At 39.6% G+C, this 24,085-nt stretch overlaps 2 protein-coding genes and 1 pseudogene across 4 annotated transcripts; 1 reads left to right on the top strand and 2 right to left on the bottom strand.

The window, feature by feature from the left end:
* Window positions 1-921: 921 nt before the first annotated feature.
* LOC122030360 lies at window positions 922-3,771 on the bottom strand (the record flags this gene model as incomplete). Its single annotated transcript, XM_042589570.1, has 4 exons — window positions 922-1,354; window positions 3,176-3,269; window positions 3,542-3,588; window positions 3,670-3,771. Coding segments are annotated over 4 exons (417 nt in total), but the record flags the coding sequence as incomplete, so codon positions are not given.
* Window positions 3,772-3,938: 167 nt separating this feature from the next.
* LOC122028663 (pentatricopeptide repeat-containing protein At4g18975, chloroplastic-like) lies at window positions 3,939-8,969 on the bottom strand. Of its 3 annotated transcripts, none has more exons than XM_042587506.1 (7): window positions 7,721-8,944; window positions 6,905-7,089; window positions 6,777-6,823; window positions 6,410-6,503; window positions 5,377-5,520; window positions 4,803-5,015; window positions 3,939-4,421 (listed from the first exon to the last, which is right to left on the bottom strand). In XM_042587506.1, the coding sequence occupies exons 2-7, from the start codon at window positions 7,070-7,072 to the stop codon at window positions 4,230-4,232; spliced, it is 858 nt and encodes a 285-aa protein (XP_042443440.1). In that variant the 5' UTR covers window positions 7,073-7,089; window positions 7,721-8,944; the 3' UTR covers window positions 3,939-4,229. The 3 variants fall into 3 exon arrangements, with proteins under 3 accessions (XP_042443440.1, XP_042443441.1, XP_042443442.1); XM_042587507.1 differs by having other exon boundaries at window positions 6,905-6,992; window positions 7,721-8,943; XM_042587508.1 differs by having other exon boundaries at window positions 4,376-4,670; window positions 7,721-8,969.
* A 355-nt stretch (window positions 8,970-9,324) lies between these two features.
* LOC122028662 lies at window positions 9,325-11,445 on the top strand (annotated as a pseudogene).
* The last annotated feature ends 12,640 nt before the right edge of the window (window positions 11,446-24,085 follow it).

Raw genomic sequence — 24,085 nt, 5'->3', positions numbered from 1 at the left:
CTGATTATCTAATTATTTAATCGGCTTCAAAAAATTCCTCCATATCCTCTTCCATCCATGAATCTTCCATCATATTCAAAGGAAATTATCATGCCTAATTGACAAAACATTTGTAAATGGAGATGCATTTTATATTCACAATGAAATACTACAAACAGAGAACATCCAGACATTCAGCCACAAGCTGTCAAGATGGCAGATGCAGCCAATACTCAAACGGTATTTACTCATAGTCGAGCTTCTGCCTTCAGGTTTCCTACTTGCTTGCTAACGAGCAACTTTGTATCTCGTCCCAAAAAGTGCCATTCTGCAACAATGCACTGCTCTGATTTGTGTTGCGTTTGATAATAAGTAACTGGATACTTAGTTATATGTTTCTGTTGAGTGAACTCTGACATGCTCGCCATTGAAGTGGAGGTACCTCCACTTGCTCTTGTATCTTTTAAACAACAGATCTCGCTTATCATTTTGTCCCAACATTTCAAAGGCTCTTCTTATCCTTGTAACAGTATCATCTTCAGGGGTTACTCCTAATTCCTCCATATCTACAGTTCAGAAAAACAACAATAATTTCTAGCAACCATAATGTGAAATTTTTTAATGCTATCGTTTTTTAATCAGCAAAAGACACAAATGCAGTTGAGAAGCTGAGAAAGAATTAGCTGTGAATCCAACAACTGCCAATTCTGCTAATTTTGTTTACCTCCAAAATTTTATCAGGATGGCGAAGATGGTCGTACAAAGCAATCATCCTTGAAAACAACCTTTTGGAGACTGAACGAGTGTATGTTTGTAAAATGATTTCCCATACGGATTCAGCCTCATCCACTCTCCAGCCATATCAAATGCCAAGAGCAATGTGTCAAATGTTCCCATTGTAAGTACTTAGCCTTTGCTCAACAACCACTTGATAACCTGGTCCATGCAAAAACCAAATAAGAAAATGTTATCAAAATGTGCTTTACACGAAATGTCGAAACATCAAAACTTATTTGGTCTGCAAAGTGCTAATGCTGCATCATAATGGTTATTGAACAAGCCAGTTAATAAATCCATAAGAAATCTTTTGTCTTGAAGCTGCTAACTGCTCTACTTCTGAATTTTTATTGGATTTCTTGGGAAGTTTATTGAATTGACTTGTTAAAGCTAATCAACTAAAATCTAGTGACAGCATGGTTATTCAATTGATGAAAATTTTCTTGAATACAAGTAATTTGTCAACAATAAAACCATGGATTTGTCCATAGACATGAAACATTATGGCTTTTGCAGCAGCAATAACAGGAAATTCAGTTTCAAAAGCACTCCACTTGTCCAACATACCATAAATAACCTCTTTCTCATTGGGAAGTTTCTCAACCGGTCAAAATTATGTTTAATGAGCTAAATGTTTTTAGAGTTGGGACAGTGCCTAAATGTCTGAAACATGGAGAAAAATAAAAATCCAAATGACAGTGTTGTAAATGGCGGTATACGGTGGCGGTGCAGTCAATGACCGTATACCGCCTAGGCGGTGCCTAGGAGGTTGATTTTTTTTACTATTTTTATACATAATTAAATAATATATTAACTAAAGGATAAAAAAATAAATAAAGGATAAATTTTTTTAAAAAAAATACTATAAAATATATTAACTAAAAATATAAAAGATAATCTATATATATATATATATATATAATTAATAGGATAATTTTATTGGGCTTTACTAGAGAGAGTTGCCATTGGTTGGATCACAACACTAGAAAGAAAAACTCATTACCTTGAAAACTTAAACCAAATACCAAAAGGAACATTACTTTGGTTCAATTCAGCTCCCATCTCTCCACAAGCATAGTTTAGACCATTAAAAGTAAATATCACATTTGTGCATATAACTTCTTAATAATATAAAGGAAGGTCAATGGGCTCTCCTTCACCCAAAAAGGCAAAAAGGCAAAAAAAAAAACACAAGACTTGAAGACAAATGTTGAATATTACGCTGATATGCAGCGAAGTTTAAAATATTGTTATGTGATAATCTTTCGACACTCAATATGCATCTAAGTATTTATGCATACCAAATCATACATTTTGGTCATGCCACTCAGCATGACACAAGATATCAACAGTTCCATACAAGAAAAATGCTGCTAGCGATGGGGTAAGAGGGTCAGAACCAAAACCCTAGGTGTGAAGGAGATTGGGTCCAAAATTGGGTTGTCTTTGATAGAGGTAACTGAAGTGGTTGTGTCCAAGTGTCGCCAGGAATGGGGCCAGTAGGAACTCTGACGCTTTTAGGTCTAAACACTGATCACAAGTTGGATTGAAACTTGAGGGGAAATTCTCATGGCCTCGGTCACTTAATAAGTAACATATTTATAGAATGAGTGGTAATGATCTTGTATTGAATGACCAGAGGTGAGATTGGACACGTAATTAATGAGGATATCATTAATGCTAGCATGGAAGGTTGTCATGTCTTTGGTGGCAACAATTGGAATGTTGCTGTTGAATGACCTTTCATTAAATGATAGACACCATTTCCTCTCCCCAATCAGCACTCAACAAAAGCTAAATAATGGTACAAGTGAGCAATTGTTCTAAGGGTATTGCTAAATGGCCAGAATCTGATCAGCTAGAATACATACATGCATGCATATACATGGGTATTTTAGTAATATCATATGTATATATTAATTACATGCATGTACATGCATGCATTATAATTGGAATATGGAGATTTCTAGCGGGCCAGATTCTAGCCATCAAGATTTACTGTTGTTCTAAATGTCAACTAGTATCATAGATATCCCATTCCTAATATATTGATTCAAAGATTAACTATATGGGGATATTAAGGATTTAGCAGTTATAAGAAAGATATGAAGCATAATACAAAGCCAAAAGAAATCAAAGAAAAGCTAATGACAGACATGCTATATGTTCAGGTTTTCATACACTTTTTTTTTATATATAAATGTTAAACTGTGCACTATATTCATATTGATGACCAAGCCATCATGTTTAGTTTATACCTTTATACATCCATCTTAGGCCCTTTATTGAGATTCTTGAGTTCAGGGATTTGTAAATTTCATCAAATGGTAGCAGGGGAAAAAAAGGCAGCCAGCAGGAAATAGTCAAGGTTTATGAAACATAGGTTCCAAATGAAAACAATAGTATTTTAATATCTTACAGTATGGACAAGATTCAGAGCTTTTTGTCCAGACCCGGCTGAATCTCTCTTCATCCACAAATGATGCTCCCTTTTGCTTGCCCTTTTTATTTTGCTGCAGATCACACAAAGGTAAAGAACCGTTCATAGCAAGATAAGGGATCTAGAGTTTGTTTGGAAGCTCAGTTAACCATTGACTCTGCCCTTTTCAAATATGTACAAAATTATGATTATCGACCCCTTCTTATTGAACACAGTGATTACTATAGTACATCATAGTCACAGGAAAGGACAATCCAGTAACTACATTAATGTAATCTAAATTAAAATGATAGAAACTAAAATCTTGAGATTGATATCTGAAATAAAAGATAAAAATGCACTAACAGAGATGGATCTCTTCTCGAATGCTGCACGGATTGACTTACTATAATCTGTAAAAAAATGATAAACACAGGGTCGGTCAGATTCCATATTGATAAAAGTAAACTTTTCTAATACTATGAATTGCTTACCTTTGGAGCAAAGCTAGCTGAAAAAAAAGGGAAGGCTTGTTGAGCGAGGAGTGTAGAAGAGATCACCTCGTATGCAGATTTCCCCCATACCAGATGAACAATTTACGATGGTAGTGGTATCAATTGGGAGGCACGGAAATTTAGAAAGAGCGGCAAGGAGCAGCACATAGGATACAAGTTTTTTTCCTATGAATTATAGATTATTTTTTACAAGTTATTTTCCTATGAATTATAGATTAAATAGAAAATCAGAGTAAAACTCAGTGCAATAAAAAAGAAATAGTTAAATAGATAGATTGTTGTCTGCAAAAATTACAAAAAGGAGAACAAATTTCATTTTCAGTATAACTGGAGATGCATATTGTATTCACAATGAAATACTACAAACATAGAACATCCATACGTTCAGCCACAAGCCATCAAGATGGCGGATATACTCTAAAACGGTATTTACTCATAGTTCTGTTCTGCCTTCGGGTTTCGTCCCAAAAAGTGGGTGCACCATTCTGTTCTGATTTGTGTTGTGTTTGATAATAAGTCGATCCCATGAAACTGGATACTTAGTTATATGTTTCTGTTGAGCGAACTCTGACATGCTCGCCATTGAAGTGGAGGTACCTCCAGTTGCTCTTGTATCTTTTAAACAACAGATCTCGCTTATCATTTTGTCCCAACATTTCAAAGGCTCTTCCTATCCTTGTAACACTATCGTTATCAGGTGTTACTCCTAATTCCTCCATATCTGCAAAAACCTAAAAAAAACAAAGTCTCAAATTTAGTAAAAAGAGTTTTTAAGGGTATTTCAGGAAAACAACAATAATTTCTAGCAAACATAAGAAAGGGCACCCCGGTGCACGAAGCTCCCGCCATGCGGGGTCTCGAGGAAGGATCCATTGTACGCAACCTTATCCTATTTTTTGCAAGAGGTTGTTTCCAGGATTCGAACCCGTGACCTTTTGATCACATGGCAACAACTTTATCATTGCGCCAAGGCTCCCCTTCTTCTAGCAAACATAATGTAAAATTTTTAATGCTATCATTTTTTTAATCAGCAAAATACACTAATGCAGTTGAGAACCGAGAAAAAATTAGCTGTGAATCCAACAACTGCCAATTCTGCTAATTTTGGTTACCTCCAAAATTTTATCAGGATGGTGATGATGGTCGTACAAAGCAATCATCCTTGAAAACAACTTTTTGGAGACTGAACGAGTGCTTGTTTGTAAAATGATTTTCCATACGGATTCAGCTTCATCCACTCTCCCATCCATATCAAATGCCAAGAGCAATGTGTCAAATGTTCCCATTGTAAGTACTTGGCCTTTGCTGAACAACCACTTGGTAACCTGGTTCATGCAAAAACCAAATAAGAAAAAGTTATCATAATGTGCTTTACATGAGATGCCAGACATCAAAACTTATTTAGTCTGCAGAGTGCTAAGAATGCTGAATCATAATGGTTATTGAACAAGCCAGTTAATATATCCATAAGAAATCTTTTGTCTTGAAGTTGCTAACTGCTCTACTTCTGAATTTTTATTGGATTTCTTAGGAAGTTTATTGAATTGACTTGTTAAAGCTAATCAACTAAAATCTAGTGACAGAATAGTTATTCAATTGATGAAAATTTTCTTGAATACAAGTGATTTGTCAACAATAAAACCATGGATTTGTCCTTAGACATGAAACATTATGAGCATGCCTTACCTGAATGATTCGAAGCCACTTTCTTCGTCTTCGAAGAATTTCCAAGGCTTTTGCAGCAGCAATAACAGGGAATTCAGTTTCAAAAGCACTCCACTTGTCCAACATACAATAAATAACCTCTTTCTCATTGGGAAGTTTCTCAATCTGTTAAAATTATACTTAATGAGCTAAATGTTTTTAGAGTAGGGACAGTGCCTAAATGGCTGAAACATTGAGAAAAATAAAAATCCAAATGATAACAAAGACATAAAAGATCTTCTCTTTAAACCAGGCAGCACAATACTCATAACTATTCCTAGAGAGATTTGCCATTGGTTGGATTTGGATCACAACACTAGAAAGAAAAAACTCGTAACCTTGGAAACTTAAACCAGGTACCAGAAGGAACATTACTTTGGTTCAATTCAGCTCCCATCTCTCCACAAGCATAGTTTAGACCATTAAAAGTAAATATCACATTTGTGTATATAACTTCTTAATAATATAAAGGAAGGTCAATGGCCTTTCCTTCACTCAAAAAGGCAAAAAAAAAACAATACTTGAAGATAAATGATGAGTATTATGCTGATATGCAGCGAAGTTAAAATATTGTTATGTGTTAATGTTTTGACACTCAACATGCATCTAAGAATTTATGCATACCAAATCATACATTTTGGTCATGCCACTCAGCACGGCACAAGATGTCAATAGTTCCATACTAGAAAAATGCTGCTAGGGATGGGGTAAGAGGGTCAGAACCAAAACCATACAAGACATGCTATATGTTCAGGGTTTCATACAGTTTTTTCTAATATATAAATGTCAAACCATGCACTATATTCATATTGATGACTAAGCCATCATGTTTCTGACTAGTTTATAGTTTATACCTTTATACATCCATCTTAAGCTCTTTATTTGGATTCCTGAGTTACATGGATTTGTAAATTTCATCAAATGGTAGCAAGGGAACAAAGGCAGCCAGTAGGAAATAGTCAAGGTTTATGAAACATAGGTTCCAAATGAAAACAATAGTATTTTAATATCTTACAGTATGGACAAGATTCAGAGCTTTTTGTCCAGACCCTGCTGAATCTCTCTTCATCCACAAATGATGCTCCCTTTTGCTTACCCTTTTTATTTTACTGCAGATCACACAAAAGGTAAAGAAACGTCCATAGCAAGATAAGGGATCTAGAGTTTGTTTGGAAGCTATGTTAACCATTTACTCTACCCTTTTTAAATATGTACAAAATTATGATTATCCACCCCTTCTTATTGAACACAGTGATTACTATAGTACATCATAGACACAGGAAAGGACAATCCAGTAACAACATGAATGTAATCTAAATTAAAACGATAGAAACTAAAATTTTGAGATTGATATCTGAAATAAAAGATAAAAATGCACTAACAGAGATGGATCTCTTCTCGAATGCCGCACGGATTGACTTACTATAATCTGCAAAAAAGTGATAAACATAGGGTCGATCGGATTCCATATTGATAAAAGCAAACTTTTCTAATACTATGAATTGCCTACCTTTGCAGCAAAGCTAGCTGAAAAAAAGGGAAGGCTTCTTGAGCGAGGAGTGTAGAAGAGATCACCTCGCATGCCGATTTCCCCCATACTAGATGAACAATTTACCATGGTAATGGTATCAATTGGGGAGGCACAGAAATTTAGAAAGAGCAGCAAGGAGCAGCACATAGGATACAAGTTTTCTCCTATGAATTATATTTTAAATAAGAAATAAGAGTAAAACTCAGTGCAAGAAAAAAGAAATAGTTAAATAGATAGATTGTGAAACAGATTGTAAACGTATAGTTACTGAATATCATGTGGATGCACTCCAATTGACTTAAGCAGTGACAGAGAGCACATATGCACACCATTATGAGGCACATGACACTCATTCTGATCCATACTTACCGATGATAGATAGAAAGCAGAATCCTTTTAAATAGTAGAATTGCCAGATTAAACTTATAGAAATGTTGGTATCTTATTAACCTCAAATCCATGCACCAAACGAGAAACACAATCATCCTCCAAGACTATATTTTCCCACAACCACTCCGAATTATTTAACTAGATTGTGTCACTTAAGCTTTACTGCAAACAAAATAAATTACAAACAGGAGATTATATGTCGTTTTTAGTATTCTGAATCAAAGGAAAACTTATAACCGCAGGGTCAGATACTAATGCAGCATTGACTATACAACATGTTTAAACTTGAAAGGGACCATCAACTTCTACTTAATTAATATAATAATAAATCAAAATATACAAAGATCATCTCCATGTCGAAAGCTCCGAGTAACGAAGCACACAGATACATCAACAGGAACTAACCTTGTCAGATCCATTCAGATGTGAAGGGTAGGCCTTGAATAATTCACGGGAGAGACATCCAACATCGTTTTTGAAGCAGTGGTCCACTGTCCTCTTTCACAGGCGCAATTGTGGTGGAGGAGCGGACGACGGACGGCAGGCGATAGGGCTTGGGAGGTGGAAAGAACTCAATTTTCTCCCATTAATTCCACTGCTCTTTGTAATGGGCTTCGGATTGGGCTGGATATTCTAAGCCCACACACAAACAAGTCGAATAGAGAATTCATACCTTTCAGATGAGCGAGAACATGAGGGTGAGGCTGATATTCTATAACAACAACATTCTCAATTCTCCGGAAAATGATGTTTGCACTCACTCACTCACTCGATTTCTATGAATCTCACTTTTACAATTATCACGCTCAAAACTGGAATGGCATCTCCCACTTTGCAAAAAGCATGAAAGCCCACCGGATGAGGATTGAAGACGACCAAGAATATGCTGCTGCGATATCTGCGTCTCCTTTTTGTTTACATGTTCTCGCAGTAATCGAGCTTAACATCGCGGGCAGCTCCTAGTACAACTTTATCATTTTCATGCTACCCCGAACATATTGATCGAGGACAGATGTTCCATGGAGATTGCGATGACACGATTAAATTAAAACAGCAACAACTGTGTCCATTCTCGTTATCTCATTTAGAGCCAAAAAAAAAAAAAAAAAAAGGAATGGTGATCCGTGGGAAGATCAAGGAGGAGGATCTGCTTTCCCCCAAAAGTGAAAACGATACGTGTTCCGTAATCGTCGTCTCATCCCTGCCCCCATCCAGATCACATCAGGAAGACAATAAACTCGATACCCTGCTAATCAGTGATCCCCTTTCCGCCGTCTAAAGTAAGCTCCCCGCATATACCGCCATCACTGTGTGATATTACTCCTGTACCATAGCCGCCACCTCTCCTCTCCATCTATCATCTCCTGCCAGCCAGTCCCTCCTTCGAACTCTACAAAACCGCGAGGCGGCGGAAAGGGGGTCCGTTTCGACCCACCACAACGTTAACGCCTCGTCATCATTACGCGCGGCGCTGCAACTAACAACCTGCAGCGCCGTCGGGAATGGGTAACGGCAGCGGTGACGCCGCCGCCACGCGGCGACGTTCCGAGGAGGCGACGAGGACGATGCCTTTAATGCCGCGGCGGTCCCGGTGTCGGGATGGGTCCCGATCCGCCTCCGGCCCCGTCGCCCGTCCCCATACTCACCACGGTTACGACTTTGAAGGAGAGGCCGAGCGGGCGATACTCGTTCCGTATATCTCAATTCCCTACCCAACTTTCCAATGGACGAACAGCTCCTCGTGGGTCCGGTTTTCTACAAATGACAAGGTATAGACTTAGGGGGCGTCGTATTCTAGTTGGCATAGTGAACCGGACCGGACCACTGGGCCGCACGTGCCCGCCTCACGATCCACCGCTTACGTATAGCCACGTGTACCTGCCCCCCATGTCCTTCATCGGAGTTCATAGGAGGGCGTTTACTTCGAACGATGGAAAAATATAATTAAAGCAAGAGTAACCGTAGCCGCGCGAGGTGCCGCCGCCGTCCCCCATATTAATAGCGAGCGTAAAGGGTCTCTCAATCCGAAGGTGAAGAGCCAGAAGATTATAAAGAAAAATCTACGGAGAATATTTCACAAGCGGCGGTTGCTATATAACCGTTGCATCACGCCCTTCTCCCCTCGCAACCCACCTCGATCGCCTCATACTACTCCCGTTTCCCATCCTTAAAACCTCCACCCGATCGACTCCCACCGCGACCTCGCTTCTTTCTTCCTCCAATGGATTCGCTCTCCGTCCTCGACTCCTATTTGCACCTCGTCTTCCTGCCGACGTCGGCGGCGCTCCCTTCAATGGCCGCAGTCATCGCCGTCGCCCTCGCGGTTCTCTGGTTCCACCCAGGCGGCCTCGCGTGGGCTCTGTCCAGGACTGGCCGATCCATACCTGGCCCCCACGGCGTAGTCCTTGCCCTCTCAGGCTCCCTGGCGCACCGCGTCCTCGCCGCGCTCGCCCACTCCCTCCAAGCCGCCGACTTGATGGCCTTCTCCGTCGGCCTCACCCGCTTCGTCCTCGCGAGCCAACCCGAAACCGCCCGCGAGATCCTCAATAGCTCTGCCTTCGCGGACCGCCCAGTCAAGGAATCCGCCTACGAGCTCCTATTCCACAGAGCGATCGGCTTCGCACCCTTCGGTGAGTACTGGCGCAAACTCAGAAGGATCTCCGCCACCTACTTGTTCAGCCCCATGAGAATCGCCTCCTTCGAGCAGCACCGGATAGAGATCGGGCAGAAAATGATCCTGGACATAATGACGAGCAGGGACTCGAATGAGGTCATCGGTATGAGGAAAATTCTCCACTTTGCTTCTCTTAACAACATTGTAATGAGCGTTTTCGGCCAAAGATTCGATTTTGGCAACGGAGAGGGCGCGGAATTGGAAGAACTTGTCAAGGAAGGGTACGAGCTTCTCGGTGCCTTCAACTGGAGCGACCATTTTCCTCTGTTGAGGTGGATGGATCCTCAGGGCATCAGGAAGAGATGCAGGAGATTAGTGGACAGGGTCAATAACTTCGTCGGAAGAATCATAGAAAAGCACCGTCGAAGGAGGGTCGATGGGGTTGTGTCCAATGATGTAACTGGCGATTCCTTCGTGGATGTGCTGCTAAAGTTGCAGAAAGAAGAGAGTCTTTGTGATTCCGATATGATCGCTGTCCTCTGGGTGAGTTAGAATTCCGCCGTGTCCAGATTCTTTCGATATATACCAATTAATCTTGAATTCATTTAATTTGTTACAGGAAATGATCTTTCGAGGAACGGACACAGTGGCCATCCTCCTCGAATGGATCATGGCGAGAATGGTCCTGCACCCGGATATACAACGCAAGGCCCAATCGGAGATCGACGGCGTCGTTGGCTCCTCGCGCCGGCCAATCTCCGACTCCGACGTACCTCGCCTCCCCTATCTCCAGTCCATCGTGAAGGAAACCCTGCGGCTGCACCCGCCGGGTCCCCTGCTCTCCTGGGCGCGCCTCGCTATCCACGACACCCACGTCGGCGACCACTTCGTCCCTGCCGGGACCACCGCCATGGTGAACATGTACGCGATCACCCACGACGAGAGCGTGTGGGATGCCCCCGAAACCTTCAAGCCGGAGCGATTCATAGAGGAGAGCGTGAGCGTTCTGGGGGTTGACCTGAGGCTGGCGCCATTCGGGTCCGGCAGGACTACCGCAGGAGGGTGTGCCCGGGGAAGGCCCTGGCTCTGGCCACCGTCCACCTGTGGGTGGCACAGCTGCTTCAGCGCTTTGATTGGGTCCCTGCCTGCGAGAATGGAGTGGACTTGACCGAGTGCTTGAAGATGTCCATGGAGATGAAGAACCCTCTCGTTTGCAGAGCCTTGCCAAGATCCGAATGCAACAACGACTAGGCTAATCAAGCACCAGACTAATTTTGCAACACTTGTAGATAGATGCTACGGAGCCGTAGATACTAAACAAAAGCTTTCCGCAGTATCCATCTATACGAAGCAGTGGTAATGTAGTGATCATATATAGTCAAAGTTAATGCGAGCCTATGTCCTTATCTTAATTAGCAAGTTTAAGAGTAGTTCTGTTTGAAATGTTTGAGTTTGTAGTGTGCAAGTAAATTAGCAGGTTCCAATCTTAATATATTGTGACCTTGTCTTGATTCCACAGTTTTGTTCAAGTAAATTTACAATTGCATTAGATACCATACATGCTTATAAGAAAAACAAACAGAATATATATATGAATGACTTGATGCACATTATGAAAATTTTGTAAAAAGGAAGATTCCAATCCACTGGAATTATAATCTATAAAGCAGAAAAATATATACTTATTGTCAAAGAAGAAAAATCAGAATTAGTTTATGTACGGAATATATCTATAAGGATACCTGTACATATTTAAAAGAGCATAATAATTTTCTTCTCTTTCGTACCTGTAAAAATGATATGGAGAAATCAGTATCACCATTTAGTGTTTTTTACCAACCATCAGCATCAAGGGGTGGTGTTAATTTATAGAAACCAGTATCTTGACAAACCAGTAGTAAGATGGTATTGATAGAAGCTAGTACTAAGTGATGGTGCTGATTTAAATTAGCACCAAGATTTCTAAAACTGCTGGTTTATAGAAATGACTAATGAGCATAACTTACTAGTACTTGTGCTAGTTTGTAGAAATTAGTATTAAGGTGGTGCTAGTTTATAATCTTACTGTTGGTTTCTACAAATTGGTGTTGATTTGTAGATACTGGTTTATAGTCTTGGTGCACCACTTAGTGTTGATTTCTACAAATCAATATCATCTTTTTGTTGATTTCTACAAACCAGCGTTGGTTTGTAGTCTTGGTGCACCACTTAGTGCTGGTTTTCTACAAATCAATATTTATACAGCGAATAAACTAGGGCCCTACGTCGGGTTAAAGTCAAGGAAGCTGGTTGATAGGGTGACAGTCAAAATCAATGTGCATGTATCTGAACAGACCACTTCCAATGGGGACCAGCTCCCCACTTCTTACGGGCAAGACTCCTAGCATAAACCCGGGCAGCCCTATAGCCTGTCGGATCTAAGGGGCCTAGAAGAGGTCAAACACTCAGGGTTTGCACGGTCATATGTCTCGACTGATTGGTTTGGTCGATCAGATCGCGGGTCCAATCGGATCCTAAGTTCCTCAAAGTCAACGAAACCTTGAGTCGTATGAGTGTCATTCAAAGATAAGTCAAGTGTCCCCACCAAATGCTCTAGCCAATCGAACCGGAAGTCCGATCGGACACACTAGACACGCAGCCCGATCGGACTAGGATTTTTATATCAATGTGAAGGTTGAGTGCAGGCCAAGTTCTTAAGAATGGCATCCATCCGTTTCGCACCTGCAAACAAGAGCAGATTGGACTCCAAAGGGGACTCAGTTAGTCGACCGACTAGTTTATCCATCAAGCATATAGCTGACCCACCAACCCAATGACTTAATATTCCCTTTGGTATTTTGTGGGACAGTTGTCAAAGGAATATTCCCTATGCAGTCTTTATGAAATAAACTTCTACTCTGCAAAACATAGAGATGGTAGGCCCATTTTTGGAAAGAATGTCAGAATGCTAGAAGGGTTGGTCTTTTTTTGGCAATATTTCGAGATTCGTGCAGGGTAAAATTAACACTATAAAAGAAGGGTCTCTATCTACATGTGTTGGTACGCTAACGTTGCATTACGCTATTTCACACAAATAAAGACACTTGGATTCCATTGTTCATTACTGTTGTTCATTGCATTTCCTCTCGGACACCTGACTTGAGCGTTGAAGTGTCTAAGCTGGGGACCCCTCCCTGTCTCGATTAATGACGTTTTTCCTTCTATTATCTGTTTTTGATACGTAGGATTGCACGACATCTCCGTCTCTCCCAATTTCATATAGCTAGGATCAAATTTGGCACTTTCTGTGAGAATCTTCGCCTGACTCTGAAATGCGGAGATAGAAGAGATTGAACAACTCATCACTGTTACTTTGTCGCAAGAAGACTTGGAGCTACTAATAGTTGCTTGAGTGTGGAGGATGGTACAACAACAACAAGCAATAGCCGGGTGTCCCTTGCAGAACAACCCGGTTGCGTCAATGATGGGTCTTGTGTCCATCAAAAGATTCAATCAGGTGGTCATAGACATCCCCATGGCCACCCCAAAGATCTTAGTAAGTGTCTTCTCCCAAAGGATCACAAATGAGGATTTCTTTTGGTCCCTGATCAAAAAGCCCCCAAGAGACTTCAATCATTTACTCGGAAGGGCAACTAAATACATCAATATAGAGGAGGCACAATCCTCTCAGAAGAAGGAGGTTGTCGTGCTCGTTCCTGTCTCTGCCCCCGAGTGTCGAGCCTCTCTCCCACCTCTATTGCATAAAGGTCCCAATCAAGACCCCAACCGCACCACCAAGAGCAAAGGCTTAATATTTCACAACACGTAGAGGTCGAACGAACGCGATTCCCTGAGCCCCCTCGATGAACCCCGATATTATGCACTATACCATCGCTCAGGAACCCATAACACTAGGAACTGTTATTAATACATGCAGGAGACGCGTCGGTCGACCATGGGTTTCACCAGTGCTCATCATCTCCTAATAATCGGCGCTATCAACGGCCAAACGAAACAACTAGAAGAGATCACCGAGATGCTGAGCAGCGCCTGCGAGAACCCCAACGGCTAGGATAGGGCCCCGACCCCCTCCCGAGTTGAACAAGAGTGTCCCCCTACTCGACAAGAAGAAAACCGCAGCAACGTGGTTCGGGGAGACATCAGTATGATAGCTGGAAGGCCGATCGATAGAGACTCCAACTGGGCAAGAAAGTCACACGCCCATCGACTGAAAATCCATGCGATCCGATGCAACCAAAGCAAGCACAAGGGGCCGAAATTAGCTATGGGCCCAGAGACTTAGAAGGAGTGGAAGTATCCCCATGATGATGCTCTTATCATTAAGGTTGTTATAGTTAATTATAACATATATCGTACTTTTGTTGACATAGGTAGCTCAGCTAACATTTTTTTTCAAGATGGCGTTCAAGCAGTTGTAAATAGAGAAGAGCAAACTTCTGCCCATGATAACACCCTTGTATGGAAAGTTTAGCCGCTCAAACAAATTAAGCTTGTCATATCCTTAGGGGAGAATCCTCTAATGAGGACTTGCCGATCAATCTTCATCGTGGTAGACGTTCCCTTGGCTTACAATGTAATCTTGGGGCGACCGACCTTGAATAAGTTTCGAGCAGTTGTCTCAACCTTTTGTTAGAAAATCAAATTCCCCATGGATGATTAGGTCGGGGAAGTAAAAGGAAACCATCTAGTTGTGCATAAGTACTATGTGAATGTTGTCAAGAATGAAGCTCGAGCAGCGCTAAAGATCCAGCGGATAGGGGTAAATGTCATACACGAAGCATCCTAACTCTAGTCTATGAAGAAAAAGAGGAAGTTTAGATATACCCCGACTGATCAGAGGCCATCACTTAGATAGCGGTCGATTTGATGCCCGAACTCAAGGCCAACTTAGTGAAGTTCTTAATGTGCAACAATGATGTGTTCGCCTAGGCACCTAAGGAAATTACTAGCATCTCATCCAAGGTCATTGAACATGTACTCCGTGTCTTCCTGTACACCCAACTGGTCAAATAGAGAAAGCAAGATTTTGGAGCTGAGCAGAACAAAATCATTCGAGCGGAGGTTGACAAAAGCCTAATTTCCGAGCTGGTTAGCCAATGTAGTGTTGGTGTCTAAGCCGGAAAATAAATGATGAGTTTGCATTGACTTCAGGGACTTGAATAAGGCATGTCCAAAGGCTTATTATCCTTTGCCATGCATTGATCAACTGGTGGAGATGATAGGTTGCGAATTGATATGTATGTTGGATGCATACCAAGGCTACCACCAAGTCCTGTTAACCTGAAAGGATCAAGAGAAGGTAAGTTTCATCATGACCGAAGAAACCTATTGTTACAATTTTATGATATTTGGACTAAAAAATACAAGTGTCACTTACCAACAACTCATGAATAAAGTGTTTCGAAAGTAGATCGACCGCAACATAGAAGTAAACGTGAACGATATCCTTATTAAGTCCCTCCGGCCGACGAATCTTTGTGCTAATATCGACGAGACATGTCAAACACTAAGAAAATATGGACTCGGGCTCAACCCTCTTTAGTGCTTGTTTGGAGACAAGAGTGGCTGGTTCCTTGACTACATAGTGACCGAACGAGGGATTGAAGTCAATCCAAGCAAGGTATACGCGCTTTCAGAGACATGGCTCCACTGTGCAACTTGAAGGAAGCTCAATGGTTGACCGGGCGAATCACGGAGCTATCACGCTTCATCTCAAGATCGGTTGATCAGAGTCTACCCTTCTTCAAGATACTCCGCATAGCTACTAAATTTCAATGGGATGCTGAGTGTGACAAGGCATTCGAAGAGTTGAAAGATTATATGTCCACCCTGCTCGTGTTTGCCAAACTAATGGTCAGCAAACCGTTATGGGTATATTTGTCGACTATCGAGAGCACAGTCAGGTCTATTTTAGTACTGCAAGAGGGAAATATGTAACAACCAGTGTATTTATCAAGTCATTTATTACAAGATACCGAGTGTCACTACACCGCACTCAAGAAGTTAACGTATGGACTAATCTTAGCCGCTCGAAGGTTACGCCCTTACTTCCTTTCCCATCCAATTATTATATTGACTAATAGCACCCTGGGTTAAGTGTTATCCTAGGCGTCCAATTTGGATGACTAGGGTGGATGACTCTGATAGCTCGGGGTGCCTCGACTAAATCTGGGTGCTCCAAATTTTTTGGCTATGAGGGTTCCGGATGCCCTGAATATTTTAGCTATGAGGGTCTCGGGCACCCCATATAATTTGGCTATGAGGGTCGTTCATTCTTGTCGCCCAAATTGAGTAACCAGTTAATATATATATATATATATATATATTTTGGTTAGGAGGGTTCCAGACCCCGAAATATTTTGACTAGGGATGAAAATTCAAATCACTTGTGATTATATTGAACTGTCTACAAAGCAAAAAAAATATATCTTCCATACAATTGGTGCCACATCATATTTCAAACATCACTTCAATCCACTCATTGACATCGATCACACAGTTTCGGGATTCCTCTTATTCATACAATATTTTACAATTTTAAATATTATAAATTCATCAAATTTGATCCAAATTCACTAAGGATAAACACTTTAGAAACATTTCAAACTAAGTTATTATATATTCTTTGCATCATCATCATCCTTAGGATAACTCTATCCTCAAATATGAATTGAGATATTAAAATTAGGGTATTAAGATCTATGATAAATCAGATTAATAGTTAACTGACATCCAAAAAAAATTACAGTAAGTTCATATATAACAATCAACTATTGGTGAAGATATAATGAGAAACAAGTATAAAATTTGAATGTGTTTTAGTATTACGAAAAGTTAACTACGCGGTTTAGTAAATTACTGAAAAACATATCTCCCATACTTGGTGCCATATCATATTTCAAACACCACTTCAATCCACTACACATCGCAATTATTCTCCTACCTATAAGTGAATTCAACCAATTTAGCTGAACTTCAACTTAGTCAAGCTAACAAAACGCATCGTCTCCTTTGCAATAGCCAAAGACGGATTTAAAATAAGACTGTCCTGGGCTCTAGTCCAATCAAAAAAACCTTATATAGGTATTTTATAACTACAAATTGATACCAAAGAGAATTGATATGTTCTTTCTTTCTTTTTATTTATTTTATTTTTATATTTCACTCAAAGTTTAATCCATCAAATCTCTACATCGTGATAGCTTCATAGACTTTTTAATCGTGATATCTCTTTTATGTTGGCATTCACATTTGTACGATACTGATGCACTCTTAAAAGTCATCTCTAGATTTTCTCTGAGCTGTTCTTTGCTATCCAATGATTGAGGGATAAGCACCCAATTATGGGTCCAATGTACCACTTTTGTGGTGTCATATCACCATGGAATATTAATTTACACCTCTTCAAAAGTTATACAACTTTCGATATTTGCCAGCAAAGAATACCTATGGAACGCGGATATTGAATATACTAATTAACTATATATCCTACAACTTCAAAGATTAAAGTGATCTTTTTTATATAAATATGCTTCACTTTAACTGCCCTTATCTCTTATTCATCCTCCACTCCCAAGTAGGTTCCAGTTATGTGGTTGACAACCATAAAATTTAAGATATGGAAATCTCTTCAGTATTGACCATGGACTAGGTTTGAAAGCTAGGGAATTATATATTGTCTCATGGCTTTGTGATCAAGGGTGTTAAATGAGTGCGAGCAACAGGTTTTGTCCCTGAGTGAATATTCATGTATACTGATTCTGTCCGAAAATTAAGAAGATGATTAATTAGAGATGTGATTACTATATTGATTGGATATAGACTCTACTCCACTCTGCAATAAAAGATTCGTCAATGCCAAGTTAGGAAAGGAGTCCTCGGTGTTAGTCCTCCGACGCTCAAATCAATCATTGAAATAGTAGAAGAAAGTATAGCAATAGTGAACGCAAGCATGAATAATGAATAATGAGTACCTCCGCTAGTGTATGGACCCCCTTTATATAACGCCTCAGTAAGCGATGTGCACGTTTCTCGAGACATGAGTATGCTCTCCAATTTGTCCTATGAAAGGACCTGTCAGGAAAATACCTCTGATACCATACTTTAACAAGGCATGCATATCTCTGACAAGATAATATAAGATTCCGTCATACGATCCGCCTGTTGACTATACCTTATGTCAATAATACTATCTCCCAGAAGGATATTAAGAGATACATCGATGATCCCTCTGTTCGCCTGAGCGGGATAGTCACTCGGCTGTGAACTGTTTCGGTCAGTCGGACTCCGCTGCTCTTCCCTGCGATGATTTGACTCGGTAGCTTGTTTTGCTTGACCGGACTAACGCTCCGGCCGTCCCAACGTTCCTCTGCTCCATGATGAGTGCCTGATGATCGGGCGGGTGTTCTCTTTGGACCAGTCCTTTCTCGGTCGGGCGGTACATGCCCGATCGGCCATTACAAGAGAGCTCCACTCACCTCCTTTTGGTGAGTTCGTTGGTTCTCTAATATTGACTTCCTTAACTTTGATTTCCATGTTGACTGCTATCTCCATCCTTTAACCCGCACTCCACATCATATACTAATCATGCACTAATGAGCAAAAGGTTCGACGCAAGTAGCACTAAGAGAAGAGAGCTAGTGATTAATTAAAGCAGTGAATTTTTCTAAATTTAATAATAGTATAATTAATTACTTTCGAAGCCCATTCAGTGATATATAGGAAGACAAGATGTAACATATTAAAGAGAAACTAGGATATGTCAAACAAAGGGAGAACAAAGAATATTTATTGATAGGCAAAAGAATATGCACTTAATTCGAGAAGTGACAGTCTATAAAGCAAATCGATTTAGTTATTGATTAGGGACTAATTCGAGTGGTTAGATTGTAGTAATAGAAAAGCTAATCTCCTCCAGAATATATCTACTACAAAGTGATGAGAGAATAATATATATAAGATTTAGTTAGCACCTAACTAGCTTAGCTTTTGGTAAATTATTGAATCACTCGAAACAGTAATTCTTTATATAATTCAGGTTCCAACTAATCATCTTTGCATGAGAGCAACCATTCTGAATCTTCTAACTAATCTACTAATTTTGAAGGAAGAATAACAATAGTGGTGGTAGATCGAACCAACTTTAATTTAATTCCTCAAACACAGAGTTGGTCCATTGGCCGGTGATCTTTGTTCATATATTCTCTCATTATTTATGGAGGTTTCAAATAAATAAATCCGTGAAGCTTGCAGTGGAAAGTTCTAATAAATTAATCTCTGGCACTTAAAGCACAATTAATAGATCATCTAGAGCAAGTGAGCATTAACTACCATGCTTTGCTTTATAGGTTTGGCTAGATCTTGGATCCAACCGGGCCAAATTTAACATGGATTATTGGTAATTGGGTCGACAGAAGAGCATTGCTCGGCAACATGGAGACTTGTTAGCTTTAGATTGCAAGTGAACTACACTTGTTAACTTATTGCTGAAATATCTGTGTAGTCAAAAAATATGTTCTGTTGATATACCAATTCAAGAGGCGTACTAGCTAATTTCAAAGTTCGATGAATACAGATGCCACTAATCCATGCATTCGAGTACAATCTCTACGACCGCAGCAACATCAATCGCATTCTTGACTAATCCTGCCTAATGTTTCGGCTACATGGTCACTAAGAAGAAGTACATCTACGCTATTCTTGTATGAGATCACGATCTAATAAGTCATCAAAGAGCAATTGTCATGGAGAAGATTACAGGTAACACAATGATGAGGAGGTTGCACCAAGACCCTACATACACTCAACAAAAGGAGTTAGAATGGACGCCAAAGTTGGACTGAACATGACCACTTCGACACTCAAATTAGCCAAAGGACTCAGGGAAGATGAAAGCAATGGAGTAGTCAAAGGGTCTCAATAGTTGTGTCTGCATACTTGCGCTCATGAGAGCGGGCGTCCTTTTACAGAGAGGTATAGCTATACCACCCCTTCTCTGTGTGCTTCGAGATGAACACTTACGTTGCCCATGTCCTCTAGATGAAACAACTACATTATCCATGTTTTCGAAATAAACGGCTACATTCTCTACGTCCTTCAAGAGGTAATGACTATATTGTTTGCATCTTATGGGGGTAGCGGCTCAACAAACCATGTAAGAGGCAAATCCTAAATGAGCTGGAGGAGTCGAGCGACTAAGTTGGGAGAGTTGAGCGACTGAGCTGGACCAGTGCTTCTCCTCCCTAAATCAAGTGAAAATGAGTCATCCTCATGCTTTCCCAATGAGTAGTTTTGTAAGCCCATAAGATATTTGATAGTTCGTTAACCCAACTGCCGCCAACATGAGCAAGATTTATCTTGAGAACTCAATTGATTTCTCTATTAGTTACCTCTGCATGCCCATTACTTTGAGGATAAGTGATTGAGGTAAAAGACTGCGGAATGTCAAAGTCATCTCACCACTCCATAAGCTTGTGCTCCTGACAGTGTCGATCATTGTCAGACACCAACCTACGAGGAAGGACGTACCGACAGATAATGTTCTTCCACAAAAATTTAAATACTATTTCTTTCATAATCCTTGCTAAAGGTTCAATTTCCACCCACTTAGATAAATAATCAACCACCACTAAGAAGAACTTCTTCTGGCTGGGTACTTTTTGTTGGTTGTGTTGGAGTGTATACTAAAAGCCTAGCTTTTGGTATAAACATTTATCTAGAAATAAGAATCACATTGGTCGAATGTCTACATTTATGATAAATGTAGTTGTTCAATTAATTTATATTGTAGATGACATGGTGTGTGGTGTCACACACAGAAGATCATGTTATCAGTAGCTTATAAATTATAAACAGTAGCTCACGACCATGATGGAAAGGAACAAACCATTGGAAGGTCGTAGTGTAATTAGGTATTAGTTTATCTTGACTATATAATTACACTAGTACACTCAGAGTGTATTGAGTAGGACCATTTGAGGTCGTTTCTTTTATACTGACTTTATAAAGAAACAAAGACCTCGGTTATTATGGAAGTGTGTGCTCTTAATCCTAATGTAATAACAAGCTCATATATTTGATATTTATTTCTTTAATTTATCAATGGGTGAGATTTAGTTCGTTGAATCAATAAACCCGATAAGTTGGGAAATGGTATCACTTATAGTGTGTGTTGTTGATTATAGAAGGAAACTGTGTCCTAGAGATACTAGGTTGATAATGTCCTCAAGAGGAGCTCATAAAGATTGTCATGTTAAACCTTGCAGGTGGACTTAGTCCGACATGATAATAAGGTTGAGTGGTACTACTCTTGGACTTAGATATTAATTAAATGAGTTGTCAGTAACTCACTTAATTAGTGGACATTTGATATCTTAAACACGGAGACTAACACACTCATAATAAGAAGGAGCCCAAAATGTAATTTGGGATTGGTGCGGTAGTTCAATGATAATTCTCTAGTGGAATGAATTATCATTGATAAAATTAAGTTGTGTGTTGGCGACGGAATGCTTAATTTTATCGGAGACCAAAACCAATTCCTCCTCTCGGTCCCTATCGTAGCCTCTTATTTGTAGAAGTTTTATACCACCTATACCCACCTTCATACCCACTATGGGCGGGCCAAGCTAGCTTGGGAACCAAGCTAGGGCCGCCTAGGTATATATTGGTGGCCCTAGCTTGAACCCAAGCTAGTGGGGCCGGCCAAATTAAATAAAAGGATTTTAATTTTAGTTTTTATTATGTGGAAGAAATAATTTTTAAAGAGAATTAAAATTAAAATATCTCTCTTGTAAAAGATCTACAAAAGATTAAAGAAAGAGATTAGATCTCTTTCCTTATTTGTAGATTGATGAGTTATTTTATTTTCTCTTTAAAAATTATCCACATGTTGATAAAATTAAAATTATAGAAATTTCCTTTATCAACCATGAAGAGATTTTTAAAGAGAAATTTTATTTTTAAAATTTCCGGAAACAAATTAGGAAGTTTTAATTTGTTGATTAAAACTTGTCTAATTTATTTCCTCTAGAAGTGGCCGGCCATTAGAGATTAAATTGGGAAATTTTATTTAATTTTTCTCAATTAAATCATGTCAAGGAAATTAAGGAAATTTTATTGTAATTAAATTTCCTAATTTGTCTAGGCCAAGGAATATAAAAGAAGGGGTGAGGGTGCCTTCATAAGAGACAACATCAATTATTCCTCTCCCTCTTTTGTTCCTTGGTGTGGCCGGCCAACCTCTCCCTCTCTTCCTCTTGTGGTGGCCGAACCCTACCCTTCTATTGGAGCTCTTGTGGTGGCCGGATACTACTCGGAGAAGAAGAAGAAGAAGAAGGAGAGAAAGCTAGCATCTCTTGGAGCTTGGTTAGTATTTTGTTTTTCTTCCTTGGTGAAGCTTCCTCTTTGTTGGCCGAACCTAGCTAGGAGGAGAAGAAGGTGATTGGTGGTTTCTCGTCTCGGAAGATCGTTGCCCACACAACGTCCGAGGTTAGAAGAGGAATACGGTAGAAGATCAAGAGGTTTTTCTACAAGGTATAACTAGTAATTTCTATTTCCGCATCATGCTAGTTATTTATGGAAATAATACCAAATACAAGAGGCTTACGTTCTAGAATTTCGAATATGTTTTTCGAAGTTGTGTTCTTTGTTTCTTTCTTTTCCTTGTGATTTGATTGTTCTTTTGGTTAACCTAAAGTTATTTTAGGAAATTAAATATTAGCTTTCTATTAAAGGTTTTGTCTAGTCGGTGGTGGTTGCTCCCATATCCAAGAAGGCCATGTGCCACGTCAATACTGGGAACCTTTATGGAAATATTTAATGGAATTAATGACTTAGGTAGTTCCGCAAGAGATCCAAGTCAAAACCAAAGAACAAATTAAGTTTTGGATCAAGCGTGTTAAGTTCATGACGATCCAAAATTTAATTTAAAGAACACATGGTAGCTAGGAAAGGTTCAGACCTTTGTACAAAATTTTGTACTGGGGAAGCCTTTTTCAGATACCAACAGGGTTGCTACTCGGAAAACCTATAGGTTCCATTGCAAAAATTTTGTACAAAGGTCTGAACCTTTCCTAGCTACCATGTGTTCTTTTAAATTAAATTTTGGATCGCCTGCAACTTAACACGTTTGATCCAAAACTTAATCTATTTGTTCTTTTAGGTTTTGACTTGGATCTCCTGCGGAACTTAACACGTTCGACCCAAGTCTCCTTAAGTTATTAATTCCATTAAATATTAATTTCCATAAAAGGTTCCCAGTACTGACGTGGCGAGGCACATGGCCTTCTTGGATATGGGAGCAACCACCACCGACTAGACAAAACCTTTAATAGAAAGCTAATAACTTTAGGTTAACCAAAGAGAACAATCAAATCACAAGGAAAAGAAAAAATAAAAGAACACAACATCGAAAAACATATTCGAAATTCTAGAACGTAAGCCTCTTGTATTTGGTATTATTTCCATAAATAACTAGCATGATGCGGAAAGAAAAATTACTAGTTATACCTTGTAGAAAAACCTCTTGATCTTCTTCTAACCTCAGACGTTGTGTGGGCAACGATCTTCCGAGATGAGAAACCACCAAGCACCTTCTTCTCCTCCTAGCTAGGTTCAGCCAAAACAAGAAAGCTTCACCAAGGAAGAAGAAAAACACCAACCAAGCTCTAAGAGATGCAAGCTTCCTCTCCTTCTTCTTCTTCTTCTCCAAGTAGTATCCGGCCTCCACAAGAGCTCCAAGCAATAGAGAGTTTCGGCCACCACAAAGAGGAAGAAGAGAAGAGATGATGGCCGGCCACAACACTAAGGAAAAGAGGGAGAGAGAATAATAGAGATTGTGTCTCATGAAGGCACCCCTACCCCTTCTTTTATATTCCTTGGCCTAGGCAAATTAGGAAATTTAATTACAATAAAATTTCCTTAATTTCCTTGACATGATTTATTTGAGAAAAATAAAATAAAATTTCCCAAATAAATCTTCATTGGCCGGCCACATCATTGGAGAACAAATTGGACAAGTTTCAATCAACAATTAAAACTTCCTAATTTGTTTCCGGAAATTTTAAAAAATAAAATTTCTCTTTAAAAATCTCTTCATGGTTGATAAAAGGAAATTTCTATAATTTTAATTTTATAACATGTGAATAATTTTTAAA

The sequence above is a fragment of the Zingiber officinale genome, chromosome 10B, assembly GCF_018446385.1.
Source record: "Zingiber officinale cultivar Zhangliang chromosome 10B, Zo_v1.1, whole genome shotgun sequence".
In the NCBI taxonomy this organism is placed as follows: domain Eukaryota; kingdom Viridiplantae; phylum Streptophyta; class Magnoliopsida; order Zingiberales; family Zingiberaceae; genus Zingiber; species Zingiber officinale.
The sequence above is the reverse complement of the archived record's forward strand: the minus strand, read 5'-3'. Positions and strand labels throughout refer to the sequence as shown.